This window comes from Sinocyclocheilus grahami, unplaced genomic scaffold, assembly GCF_001515645.1.
Source record: "Sinocyclocheilus grahami isolate Dianchi unplaced genomic scaffold, SAMN03320097.WGS_v1.1 scaffold46.1, whole genome shotgun sequence".
NCBI classification, from domain to species: Eukaryota; Metazoa; Chordata; class Actinopteri; order Cypriniformes; family Cyprinidae; genus Sinocyclocheilus; species Sinocyclocheilus grahami.
In genome coordinates, this window is record NW_015505225.1 from 83,271 (window position 1) to 98,766 (window position 15,496).

The window sequence follows — 15,496 nt, forward strand, 5'->3', positions numbered from 1 at the left end:
ATGCTATGTTGAGGGAACGACATATTTTTCTCGTGGCCATGAGTTTAATGCGTAAACAAACCTGCATGACCATAGTAACCCGGGATTATCAGGGATGTATTTATTAATATTTTATTTTAAATTAAGAAATTATTATATTATAGAAATTAATACATTATTAAAAGATTATATTAACAATAGGCGATGCTGTCTACGTGAATGTCTATGCGCGATGTAAACAGCATTCGAAAGAAGTTTATTATGAATAATACATAAGGTACATCAAATAAAATAGGCCTACAAAATTCTTAAAATCATTTTAAACCTCTTAAATCAAATTTTTTATTTTTTTTTTTCAAAGTTTTTAAATTCCTTGTTTTATTGTTGTGATTATTGTTTTTATTTTATTTTATGTAAAGCACTTTGAATTACCATTGTGTATGAAATGTGCTATACAAATAAACTTGCCTTGCCTTGCCTTGCCTTACAAGACACATGTTTATCCATCCCACAGTCTTGTAAGTCTATTAACTGAACGTCTTTTTTCCGTATTATTATTATTAGCCTGAAAACTACAGTGTAAAATTAAAACACTACGAAACACACAGAAATGAAATGTTTTATCTCTGGAAAGTAGCTGGTTATCACCAGAGCAGTCATATAGTGATTATTTTTTACCGACAGAGGCCGCAGCGAGCTACACTGATTATTACACGCGCCGCTACTTCAGCCACGAAGAACTGAACATGGACGAGAGCGGAGCATTATTATCATCAGTTATCAAAAACACCATTATCGTTTTCAAGGAATAGTCACATAATAACTGTTCTTAAATTAAATTAATACTGTTTGTATTATATAATAGGGTCTGAACAGGATGCTGGATTTACACAGTTTCTAAAATTAATGAAAGTTCCACTGTCAAAACCTCATACACGTCTTAACTATACGTTACCACTTGGGTGAAAGTACACCCTGATATGGATAAATGATAATACAACTAAATAATTGGACATACAACAGTTACATTTTCAGAATTGAATTACATGTTATGCTCAAAAAGAGGCTTAAATGCAAAATAATAAGGCTAATTAAAGATCCATTTCCAAAAGCACAAACATATAATCACATTTGAAAAGTTAAAAAAGTTTGTATTGTATATACACTGTACGTAACAGTTTGTGAAAATTAAAATATTAAGGACACTAAAAAAATTGTTTAAAACATTTAAGTAGTTGATATTTATTTTTGTAATGTGTTTATGTGAAGTCATAATCTTGTTAGAATGTAGTACTGTTTTGATTTATGTTTAATAATTTTCATAGTGTGATTTTTGGTGTACTGTATTAAAACTAGTTAGTTAATTAGAATAATATATGAAACCCACAAAACCATAAAAAATGTATGTCTCTGTTTCAATTGATTCAATTGATAAATAATAAGAAGTGAGATTTTAATTATATTTTGAACACTGAAGTAGGAAATGTTGTCTTATGTTTGAATTTAACTGTTCCTATTCTTTGTTAATTTTAGATTGCTCTGGACTAAGGTATATTATACCCACATGTCAGGGATGGATAGACTTTGAGCTCAAGTCAAATTGTAATATTTTACATTATGGACTGACAAGCACACCAACACACACTTAGGGCCAGTTTTACTAAACAGGGCAAAATAGCGCGAGAGCACAATTCCAAAACAGCACCGATGGGCGTGGAAATTTCTGCGGGTGATTTACTAACAACAAGCAAATTAAAGAACACAAACACAACATCTAATTTACATATCGACCAATGCAATATACCAAGCGCAGAGCAAATTAGCGTAGTCACAAATAAAGAATAAAGATATAAATAAGCTACAGTAGGCTACGTTGAAAAGAACTGGAGGCCAAAAAATGAAGGGTTGCAAAAAGTTTTGATAGAGCTGGTATTGCATGACTCCTAGTTGAGGGTTCCAAGTCGTCTTTTATTTCCTGAAGCAAATTAAAAATAACATGGCATGGCAAACGATTTATTCAGACAGTGTGTTCTTCTGGCATTCCAAATAAAATTAATGTGTGGAAAAAAATCCTCCTCCTTCTACCACACGCTCTCTGTTCTCTGCGGTGCCTCGTCCTATAGCAACAATAATTGTAGCCATTTCAAGCGCAAAATTGTTTAAAGGGAACAAAATTGTTTTTTCACCTAAAAATGAAAATTCTGTCATTAATTACCCACCCTTGTGTCGTTCCTCCCATAGACAGCAAGGGAACTACCACGGTCAAGGCACAGAAAAGTACCAAGATGATTGACAAAGTAGTCCATGTTACATCAGTGTTTTAACCATAATGTTGCGAAGCTATGAGAATCCTTTCTTTTTTTGCGCAAAGAAAACAAAAATAACGACTTTATTCCACATTTTTATCTCTACTGCATAGGGTCATTATATCATACCATCCACGATAACACAAAAAAGTGTCATATCGCGATATCAATGATATAGCGTCAATGATGACGTATTTACTAGGATTTACTCTGACCGTGGTAGCTCCCTTGCTGTCTATGGGAGGGTCAGAGAGCCCTCAGATTTCATCAAAAATATCTTAAATTGAGTTCCGAATATGAAAGAAGGTCTTGCGGGTTTGGAACAAAATGAGGTTGAGTAATTAATGACAGAATTTTCATTTTTTGGGTGAACTATCCCTTTAAGACATGCTTTTTTGGGGGGTTAAATAATAGCATAAATGCCAGTAATTTGACGTGTGCAAACGTTAGTAAAACACATTGCGTGATTCATTTGAATACTCTCCTCCCATAAATTTTGCGTCTGAAATGAAAACTCCTGCAAATGCATATTCGATAAGGTCAGGCGCAAAAATAACTGTCCACACACCTTTTCAGCGCTAATTCATCACTGCGCGTTTTTAGTAAAAACTGACAGTACAATTTTAACACCAAAAGACGGTTTGCGCTGGCGCAAGCTGTTAGTAAAACTGACTATTAAAGGGTTAATTCTCCCCAAATTTTTTTTAATTTTAATAATTTTTTAAAACTTTTTTAATCATTTATTACTTACTACTACTACTACTACTACTACTACTAATAATAATAATACCAGGATGGTTAAAGCAAAAAAATGTTTGTCCAAATAACCCAACATTAGGTAGGTGCTATAGTAACCCACCATTGGGTTATCTGTTGGATCATTTTTAACCCAACTATTTTAAGTGAGTAAGCTGCTTTGTTAATCATTTCTGATAAATGACAGTAGGTGCATCCCAATTATGTGCCATTTGTAGTATAAACAGTAAACAAAACAAAAAAATCTGAAGAAAAAGTTAACTTAAAATACCCAGATAATACATAAAATTAACCGAAGTGTGGGATGTTGGACACTTAATGCACTCAACTGTCACAGCTTTCCTTACATGGCAAAGGGGGAGGGGGTAACAGACTCTGATGCAGGATGGAGAAATAACCTTATAAAATTAATTCGCTAAATGGTTGAGGACATAGTGCATTGTATAAGTGCATAGTGTATAGTATCTCACTTGGGACACAACTTCTATACTAATTCATGCACTTAACCTTCGTTACTTGAGTTTATCGCCATATCAGCTTTATTTACTCAAACATAATGAGTTAGCTAAATGCATATCTGTTTAATACATCTGATGCAGTTTTAGTTATGTTTTAGTTATCTAAATATTATCCCCTGGTGTCTAAAATGGTTTGACCCTGATTTAATTGGCTCTGAGCATAAACAAAGCAGGACTGAAACTTGTGTGGAACCACTTGAATTACATTTCTAACAAAAAAATTGTGAAATAAAAACTTTTGTAACAGAGTGCCTGGGGTGCACCATTCAACCACACAACTATAGTCTTCACCAGCATCAGTCAAAGAATGGAACGAGAGGCGAGAGGCTTCTAATAGCCAGTGGGAAAAGGAGCCGGGGATGAACCTCTCAAAGGCTGATGACTCAGCACCTATTAAGCTTTCAGCCCAGAGAGCCAGACGAAATCAGTGCAAAGTTAAAAGAAGCTGACATTAAGGCTGAGGCTAGCATGGCTGCGGCTGTTGAATAAGGCTCCAAACCTCACCGCCCATTAGTGCTGAATTCTGCTCTATCCGGGGCTACAGAACTAACAGAGAGGGTTTCTTCTTTGTGCTTTTACAAGGCTGAATATTTACAGTGTAAGGCACTGCAGCGGCCATGTGTTGGGTCTTACTTGATGTTAAAAGAGTGTAAAATTTCAACAGTTGGTGTGTGTGTGTTGTGTGCTGCGATTAAATAATAGCATCTACGGAATGAAGGAGAAAACTTAATTTGTCTAAAAGCACTCCAGTGGAAGAAAACAGCCCTTAGAAAGCATAAGGTGTTTTCTTGGTAAAACTAAATGCAATGAAGTTACTAATGACTTTCCTAAAAACTCAGTCAAAAAACACCAAAATAGTTCATCAGCCTCCTGCTGCACATTACACTCAGCATAAGTATGTTTCCATCCGTTTACAGCAGTCGAGATTAGAACCCCCCACTACTCAGAGACAACATCATTTTTAAAGTTATGGCACGCTAATTGGTCCTTGTGAGAGAATGAAAGGAACGAATAAAAGCCTGTGCTTTTCAATCCCATCACACACGAAAAGCTATGCCTGATTTGAAAGGATAATTATCTGTCAGTGATTTCATGGCGTACACAGTCGCCGCTTCCTTTGGAAAATACGAATAAGAGGTATAAGACCACATTAACAGGTTCATATCTTATGGGAAAGAAGGTTACATATGGGCAACAGTGAACCAAATTAGTCCCACAGCATAATCAAGTGAAAAAAGCACTGAAAGAAGGTTCTGTCATGCAGTCACACATAGTGCTGTTAAATATTTATGCACGAAACTCACATGAGAAATATGTGGGAGATTCTAATTCTCACCGTATCTCTCAGTGGTAGATTCCCTGAGTAGTGGATATAAATGGGTTTTGCTGGGTTTCCGGATACATATTATGAACATGTCCTTGAATCCAAAAATGTGGAAAGTTTGTAAAAGAAGGAAATAGAAAAGCAGGAGAAAAGCAGTGTAGCATGCCGGTAAATGACAAATGGGATGAAAATGAAATAAGCAAATAACATGCAGAATACAACTATCATTGTTAACTAGAAAAGTTTCTCAAGACAAACTTTAAAAGTTGGCTTAAAGTCTTGTTTGAACAATAGAACAATCAACTGACAGATTAGAATGATAGATAGAATGATAGAACAATAGATTAAACATTTACTAGAATAATGAAGAGATGGAACAATATATAGATAGAGAGAACGATAGACAGAACGATAGACAGAACAATAGATAGATAGATAGATAGAACGATAGATAGAATAATGGATAGATAGAACAATAGGGTGATAGATAGAATGATGGATAGATAGAATGGTAGAAAGATAGACTGAATGAGAGATAGAACGATAGAACAATAGATAGAAAGATAGTGAAGTGAAGTGACATGTGGCCAAGTATGGTGACCCATACTTGGAATTAGTGCTCTGCATTTAACCCATCCAAAGTGCACACACACAGCAGTGAACACACACACACCGTGAACACACACCCGGAGCAGTGGGCAGCCATTTATGCTGCGGCGCCCGGGGCGCAGTTGGAGGTTCGGTGGCTTGCTCAAGGGCACCTCAGTCGTGGTATTGAAGGTGGGAGAGAGCACTGTATATTCACTCCCCGCACCTACAATCCCTGCCGGTACGAGACTTGAACTCACAACCTTTGGGTTACGAGTCCGACTCTCTAACCATTAGGCCACGACTTCCCCCACCCTCCCCAGATGGATGGATGGATGGATGGATGGATGGATGGATGGATGGATGGTGGATGGGTGGATGGATGGATGGATGGATGGATGGGTGGATGGATGGATGGATGGATGGATGGGTGGATGGATGGATGGATGGATGGATGGGTGGATGGATGGATGGATGGATGGATGGGTGGATGGATGGATGGATGGATGGATGGGTGGATGGATGGATGGATGGATGGATGGGTGGATGGATGGATGGATGGATGGATGGGTGGATGGATGGATGGATGGATGGATGGGTGGATGGATGGATGGATGGATGGATGGGTGGATGGATGGATGGATGGATGGATGGGTGGATGGATGGATGGATGGATGGATGGGTGGATGGATGGATGGATGGATGGATGGGTGGATGGATGGATGGATGGATGGATGGGTGGATGGATGGATGGATGGATGGATGGGTGGATGGATGGATGGATGGATGGATGGGTGGATGGATGGATGGATGGATGGATGGGTGGATGGATGGATGGATGGATGGATGGGTGGATGGATGGATGGATGGATGGATGGGTGGATGGATGGATGGATGGATGGATGGGTGGATGGATGGATGGATGGATGGATGGGTGGATGGATGGATGGATGGATGGATGGGTGGATGGATGGATGGATGGATGGATGGGTGGATGGATGGATGGATGGATGGATGGGTGGATGGATGGATGGATGGATGGATGGGTGGATGGATGGATGGATGGATGGATGGGTGGATGGATGGATGGATGGATGGATGGGTGGATGGATGGATGGATGGATGGATGGGTGGATGGATGGATGGATGGATGGATGGGTGGATGGATGGATGGATGGATGGATGGGTGGATGGATGGATGGATGGATGGATGGGTGGATGGATGGATGGATGGATGGATGGGTGGATGGATGGATGGATGGATGGATGGGTGGATGGATGGATGGATGGATGGATGGGTGGATGGATGGATGGATGGATGGATGGGTGGATGGATGGATGGATGGATGGATGGGTGGATGGATGGATGGATGGATGGATGGGTGGATGGATGGATGGATGGATGGATGGGTGGATGGATGGATGGATGGATGGATGGGTGGATGGATGGATGGATGGATGGATGGGTGGATGGATGGATGGATGGATGGATGGGTGGATGGATGGATGGATGGATGGATGGGTGGATGGATGGATGGATGGATGGATGGGTGGATGGATGGATGGATGGATGGATGGGTGGATGGATGGATGGATGGATGGATGGGTGGATGGATGGATGGATGGATGGATGGGTGGATGGATGGATGGATGGATGGATGGGTGGATGGATGGATGGATGGATGGATGGGTGGATGGATGGATGGATGGATGGATGGGTGGATGGATGGATGGATGGATGGATGGGTGGATGGATGGATGGATGGATGGATGGGTGGATGGATGGATGGATGGATGGATGGGTGGATGGATGGATGGATGGATGGATGGGTGGATGGATGGATGGATGGATGGATGGGTGGATGGATGGATGGATGGATGGATGGGTGGATGGATGGATGGATGGATGGATGGGTGGATGGATGGATGGATGGATGGATGGGTGGATGGATGGATGGATGGATGGATGGGTGGATGGATGGATGGATGGATGGATGGGTGGATGGATGGATGGATGGATGGATGGGTGGATGGATGGATGGATGGATGGATGGGTGGATGGATGGATGGATGGATGGATGGGTGGATGGATGGATGGATGGATGGATGGGTGGATGGATGGATGGATGGATGGATGGGTGGATGGATGGATGGATGGATGGATGGGTGGATGGATGGATGGATGGATGGATGGGTGGATGGATGGATGGATGGATGGATGGGTGGATGGATGGATGGATGGATGGATGGGTGGATGGATGGATGGATGGATGGATGGGTGGATGGATGGATGGATGGATGGATGGGTGGATGGATGGATGGATGGATGGATGGGTGGATGGATGGATGGATGGATGGATGGGTGGATGGATGGATGGATGGATGGATGGGTGGATGGATGGATGGATGGATGGATGGGTGGATGGATGGATGGATGGATGGATGGGTGGATGGATGGATGGATGGATGGATGGGTGGATGGATGGATGGATGGATGGATGGGTGGATGGATGGATGGATGGATGGATGGGTGGATGGATGGATGGATGGATGGATGGGTGGATGGATGGATGGATGGATGGATGGGTGGATGGATGGATGGATGGATGGATGGGTGGATGGATGGATGGATGGATGGATGGGTGGATGGATGGATGGATGGATGGATGGGTGGATGGATGGATGGATGGATGGATGGGTGGATGGATGGATGGATGGATGGATGGGTGGATGGATGGATGGATGGATGGATGGGTGGATGGATGGATGGATGGATGGATGGGTGGATGGATGGATGGATGGATGGATGGGTGGATGGATGGATGGATGGATGGATGGGTGGATGGATGGATGGATGGATGGATGGGTGGATGGATGGATGGATGGATGGATGGGTGGATGGATGGATGGATGGATGGATGGGTGGATGGATGGATGGATGGATGGATGGGTGGATGGATGGATGGATGGATGGATGGGTGGATGGATGGATGGATGGATGGATGGGTGGATGGATGGATGGATGGATGGATGGGTGGATGGATGGATGGATGGATGGATGGGTGGATGGATGGATGGATGGATGGATGGGTGGATGGATGGATGGATGGATGGATGGGTGGATGGATGGATGGATGGATGGATGGGTGGATGGATGGATGGATGGATGGATGGGTGGATGGATGGATGGATGGATGGATGGGTGGATGGATGGATGGATGGATGGATGGGTGGATGGATGGATGGATGGATGGATGGGTGGATGGATGGATGGATGGATGGATGGGTGGATGGATGGATGGATGGATGGATGGGTGGATGGATGGATGGATGGATGGATGGGTGGATGGATGGATGGATGGATGGATGGGTGGATGGATGGATGGATGGATGGATGGGTGGATGGATGGATGGATGGATGGATGGGTGGATGGATGGATGGATGGATGGATGGGTGGATGGATGGATGGATGGATGGATGGGTGGATGGATGGATGGATGGATGGATGGGTGGATGGATGGATGGATGGATGGATGGGTGGATGGATGGATGGATGGATGGATGGGTGGATGGATGGATGGATGGATGGATGGGTGGATGGATGGATGGATGGATGGATGGGTGGATGGATGGATGGATGGATGGATGGGTGGATGGATGGATGGATGGATGGATGGGTGGATGGATGGATGGATGGATGGATGGGTGGATGGATGGATGGATGGATGGATGGGTGGATGGATGGATGGATGGATGGATGGGTGGATGGATGGATGGATGGATGGATGGGTGGATGGATGGATGGATGGATGGATGGGTGGATGGATGGATGGATGGATGGATGGGTGGATGGATGGATGGATGGATGGATGGGTGGATGGATGGATGGATGGATGGATGGGTGGATGGATGGATGGATGGATGGATGGGTGGATGGATGGATGGATGGATGGATGGGTGGATGGATGGATGGATGGATGGATGGGTGGATGGATGGATGGATGGATGGATGGGTGGATGGATGGATGGATGGATGGATGGGTGGATGGATGGATGGATGGATGGATGGGTGGATGGATGGATGGATGGATGGATGGGTGGATGGATGGATGGATGGATGGATGGGTGGATGGATGGATGGATGGATGGATGGGTGGATGGATGGATGGATGGATGGATGGGTGGATGGATGGATGGATGGATGGATGGGTGGATGGATGGATGGATGGATGGATGGGTGGATGGATGGATGGATGGATGGATGGGTGGATGGATGGATGGATGGATGGATGGGTGGATGGATGGATGGATGGATGGATGGGTGGATGGATGGATGGATGGATGGATGGGTGGATGGATGGATGGATGGATGGATGGGTGGATGGATGGATGGATGGATGGATGGGTGGATGGATGGATGGATGGATGGATGGGTGGATGGATGGATGGATGGATGGATGGGTGGATGGATGGATGGATGGATGGATGGGTGGATGGATGGATGGATGGATGGATGGGTGGATGGATGGATGGATGGATGGATGGGTGGATGGATGGATGGATGGATGGATGGGTGGATGGATGGATGGATGGATGGATGGGTGGATGGATGGATGGATGGATGGATGGGTGGATGGATGGATGGATGGATGGATGGATGGATGGATGGATGGATGGATGGATGGATGGATGGATGGATGGATGGATGGATGGATGGATGGATGGATGGATGGATGGATGGATGGATGGATGGATGGATTGATGGATGGATGGATGGATGGATGGATGGATGGATGGATGGATGGATGGATGGATGGATGGATGGATGGATGGATGGATGGATGGATGGATGGATGGATGGATAAAATGTTAGAAATAGAATGTTTGATACAGATGGATGGATGGATGGATGAATGGATGGATGGATGGATGGACAGAATGATAGATAGAATGTTTGACTGTTAGGTAGAACATTAGAAAAAATGCATGGATGGATGGATGGAGGGGTGGTTGGATAGATAGGGCATTTGATAGAACAATAGATAGGACATTAGCTAGAATGTTAGAATGATAGAAAGTTAGAAATAGAATGTTTGCTAGAATGATCGACAAAATGTTAGAATGATAGAACGTCTGAATGGATAGATGACTGAACACAGGAGGATCAAGTGTCTTCCCGCTGAAATACTGTTGACACAAGTTATATTTAGTGTATGTCCACAAGCTATGGCGTTATGTAATGCATTACAGTAATTAATATTTACAAATATTAGACATGCATGCTTCACCCTCTTTTTCCTTAGGGCTTAAATGTTCCATCACTAAAGCTAATACGTTTTGAAAACAGTGACCGGAGACCTTGTGCCCAGTCGAATTTTCAAAGCTGTTTGCTTCAAACATATTCAAAAAACAGAGCATCAACCTGGCTCTCTGTGATCAGTAATGATCTAATGTTTTTTCCTCAACAGACGTTTCTAATGGGCGCACGGGTGCGTACTGGTGTACACTGATCAAAGAACAAAACAAAATAGTCGTTCATGAAAGAGATCTGCTGGTATGATTCCTAGACCCATTATTACGCCAGGCACAACGCTTTTCACAGCGCCGCAAAAACTGTTCTTATCGGCTAACTGTGACAGCTTACATCTCTGCTGGGTGATCCATCTCAGGCCATTTGTCATCGTTTCAGAAACGCCATTATCTCTGTCAACCCCATTCAACCTCTCGTAGTTGGCCATTTGCCCTAACGTGACTCCAACTGCTAAGTAACACAAACTGAACAGCTTTTGTTATGTCAGTTCTAAGCATCAGACCTTTTACATTAATGACAGCTGCGGGAGATTTTGCAGTCTGCAGTTTTCTGGTAATAAATTTAAACACAAACACGCCCACATTCCCCCTATTTAAGGAACAAGCGCATTTACTTACGAAAATTAAATCTGGAACACCTATTTGCTAAAAGCAATAAGCCAAATGAATTATTGGTCTATAGAGAAATTAAGCAAAGCTGATGTGATGTTCCTGTAAATGGTGTCAACATGTCTCAAAATAATCATTGGATTAAATAGATAAGAACGAACAATAGATAAAAAAGATAGAATGATAGATAAAACAATTACTAGAATAATGGATGGATAGATGGCATGATAGATAGATAGAGAGGACGACAGACAGACAGACAGACAACCAGATAGATAGATAGATAGATAGATAGATAGATAGATAGATAGATAGATAGATAGATAGAGAGGATGACGGACGGATAGACGGACGGATGGATGGATGGATGGATGGATGGATGGATGGATGGATGGATGGATGGATAGATGGATAGATGGATAGATAGAACAATGGATAGATGAATGATAGATAGATAGAATGATAGATAGAGCGACGGAATGATAGAACAATAAAAAGACAGAACGATAGAATGACGAATAGACAGAACGATAGATTAAACGATAGATAGATAGATAGATAAGATAGACAGATAGATAAATAGATAGATAGAACAATGGATATATGAATGATAGATAGAACGATGGATAGATGAATGATAGATAGATAGAATGATAGATAGAACGATGGAATGATAGAACAATAGAAAGACAGAATGATAGAATGACGAATAGACAGAACGATAGATTAAACGATAGATAGATAGATAGATAGATAGATAGATAGATAGATAGATAGATAGATAGATAGATAGATAGATGGAATGATAAAGCAATAGAAAGAGAGAACGATAGAATGACTAATAGATAGAATGATAGATAGACAGATAGATCAACATAGAACGATAGATGGAACAATGGATAGATAGAATGATAGATAGATGGAATGATAGAACGATAGAACAATAGAAAGACAAAACAATAGAATGATAGAATGATGAATAGACAGAACGATAGATAGATAGATAGATAGATAGATAGATAGATAGATAGAATGATAAAGCAATAGAAAGAGAGAACGATAGAATGACTAATAGATAGAATGATAGATAGATCAACATAAAAGAGAGAACGATAGAATGACTAATAGATAGAATGATAGATAGACAGATAGATCAACATAGAACGATAGATGGAACAATGGATAGATAGAATGATAGATAGATGGAATGATAGAACGATAGAACAATAGAAAGACAAAACAATAGAATGATAGAATGATGAATAGACAGAACGATAGATAGATAGATAGATAGATAGATAGATAGATAGATAGATAGATAGATAGATAGATAGATAGATAGATAGATAGATAGATAGATAGATAGATAGATAGATAGTCATTGGATTAAGAGCTGCAGTTAATCCAAGTATAGTCAAAATAAATTGACAATGTATTGGATTATTTAAAACATATTATTACTATTTCATATTTGGTTAAATTTGGACTAAGAAAGAATACCTTAAAAAATGATTTGTGACTCCAGATCTGCCTGTGGTACAGACGTCTCTTAGCAACCGGAGTACGAAGTCTGCTATTATCTGGTATTATCTATCATCTTTCATATTATACAGTATGTTTTAACTCTGAACTTTCTCTAAGCACACAGCACATAATGCTTTTCATATTCACAGCTGACAGTCAAATCGATAAACCCACTGCATATTAATACACACATAGCTCTATTTTAAGCATCCTTTCAGCTCGGGCACCCCCACAATGGGAAGACAGATGCATAACTCATAAAGTCTCTTTCTAAAGCTTGCCGTGTACAGCGGCCGCTGTCTCCTGTAATGCAGAAGGCCATTAAGCCGGCCTCAGCAGGGGGACACATCATGCCGCCCCACAGTCTGTCTGCACCTGCCAAACGTATGCGGTCAGTACAGGTCATTTCACCACAATCAAACACGGTACACATACGAAGTGTGTAGGAGGAGATCATGGAAACAGATCTTGTATTGTAAATATTTACTTGAAACAGTAGCTGACCAGATTTAAGACTGTGAATAGCCTACTGTAATAATGGACTGTCAAAACAAATAAAAATAAATGGCATTTCTAATAGCTAGAAATGCCTTTCTAAACAGCACATTTCTATTTGTACTGCTGTGCTTGTTTTGTACCATTAGCTACCGAATGAAGAAATAAAACACAATCGTCTTTCTTGTAAAACGCTTTGAGAAGTGCCTGAACATGAATATTTTATAATACAGCTGTCTTGTGCTGTATCCAGCGTGATTATGATCTTTTTCATCTTTTGATGGAAACTTTTTCTTATTATTGACTCACGCTTCACTGCAAAAACGATCATTATGCTATAAAAACATTACTGTTTCCATTTAACTCATTACAAAAAAGTCTGTCATTCATTTCTATTTGATTTGAAGTGTTAACTCAATTTCCTTTATCAGTAATTACATTTAAAGTAGTCGAAAAGGTGAATGAACTTATTAAAAAGTATTACATTTAAGTTCTGAATTCTTCAGTGTATTGTTACTGTTGTTGTCACTGTAATAATGATTTGTCAAAGTTGTAAATAAAACAGATTACTTGAGTAGGTTTCACTAGAAGACACTATTTCAGTCTTTCCAGTTTAGAATTTTGCTTAATTATGTATTAAGAAGCAATTTCTTAGTGAAAATGTTTCTACACCTTTTTTATAGGTAGATGTGTCCTGATGTAACGCCACATTGATAGTAAACGCAAGATTTTCTGGTACAAAATATAAAGTTGTTGTGGATTTGTTTCACTGTTGAATGAAAAAATCACATCCAATAATTCAAATATCCAAAAACTGAAAGCCATCTATGTATTTACAGCGATACGTACGTATATTAAGTCTGAGAGTCAAACGTAAATATTAAACTTACTTTCAAATAGCAAAATGCAGTATTGAACCAAAAATCAAATGAATAAATGAGTGTTTTAACTCACCTGAAGAGCTATAGATGTTAGAGAGCATCAGTAACAGGGTTCCTATGACAGTAAAAGCCATTTGTCCGGCTTCCAACAAGACTTGCGCTTTTCTTTACGGCATAAGTATACAGTTTCTAAACACAAGGCGAACGCCAACCAATTTGAACTCATGAAATAAAAATGAGAGCGGAAAAAGCACTTCAGCTGCTCTCTTGGAGAAATCCCCAGCAGCGCATTACGATAAAGTCTCAGTGATGTCTGGATCTGAAACGCGCGGATCTTTGTGTTAGGACCTGCATGACGACTCTAATGTCTAACTAGTTTGTTCACTCCCTCAGTCACTCATTTGGTTGTAATGTCCGTCCGCTGAAGCGCTGAACGCGGTACACAGAGTTCACCAGCTGTTCATCCATTCAGCTCACTGCATGGCGTTTGAATAAGATGCTCGAGTGTGACAGCGCTCCGCAGAATGAAGTGAGTGGAGCTTCAGAGCAGCGCGCGCTTCCCAAACAAATCTTAAAGCGACAGCTTTGCATCGCTGTCCCGTTCAAGGGTGTTTTAACCTTTCTAACTAATACTTTTTTAATATTTATCAAATAATTATGTATTATAATATCTATTTACTTTATTATTTATATATATACTGTATATATATATATATATATACTGTATATCATTTATATATATATATATATATATATATAAAATATGTAATCATTTTGGCCACCACTGTAGCCTAAGTGTTTCATCTTTGGTTGACTAAATACATTTTCTTTAAAAGTTTTTTATTATTATTTTTTAAATCATTGACATTGACTCTCAGTCAAACTGACCTACAATATGATCAAAAAGCAAAGCATTTATGTTTGAGCTTCATGCACCTGAATTGTAGCCCGTGCACTTTTGTTTCACCTCACATCAGCAGGACTCACTTTAACAGATGTCAGTGTATTTTGAAGCAAAAATGATGTTTAAACTGTCTGGCTATCCTTTTTCAGTGTTGCATTTCTAGATATGCAGCTATATTTTACAGCAACCCATTAAGCGGACGTTATTTCCAATGCAATCAGACCCCTCATTGATCGGCCTTCTCAAGATTTACTAGTGCTCTTCTCCAGGGCTTTCCTTATGCCATGTGCCGTTTTTCTTT

The 15,496-nt window shown here is 40.8% G+C and overlaps 1 protein-coding gene across 1 annotated transcript in view; it reads right to left on the minus strand.

Annotated features, from left to right (window-relative positions):
- LOC107582568 (roundabout homolog 2) overlaps positions 1–14,819 on the minus strand; it is an 83,331-nt gene extending 68,512 nt beyond the window's left edge. The window contains exon 1 of the mRNA XM_016268461.1: positions 14,365–14,819. Within this exon, the coding sequence (XP_016123947.1) occupies positions 14,365–14,425 (61 nt within the window). The 5' untranslated portion in view covers positions 14,426–14,819. The remainder of the gene's footprint in view (positions 1–14,364) is intronic.
- Positions 14,820–15,496: the final 677 nt, after the last annotated feature.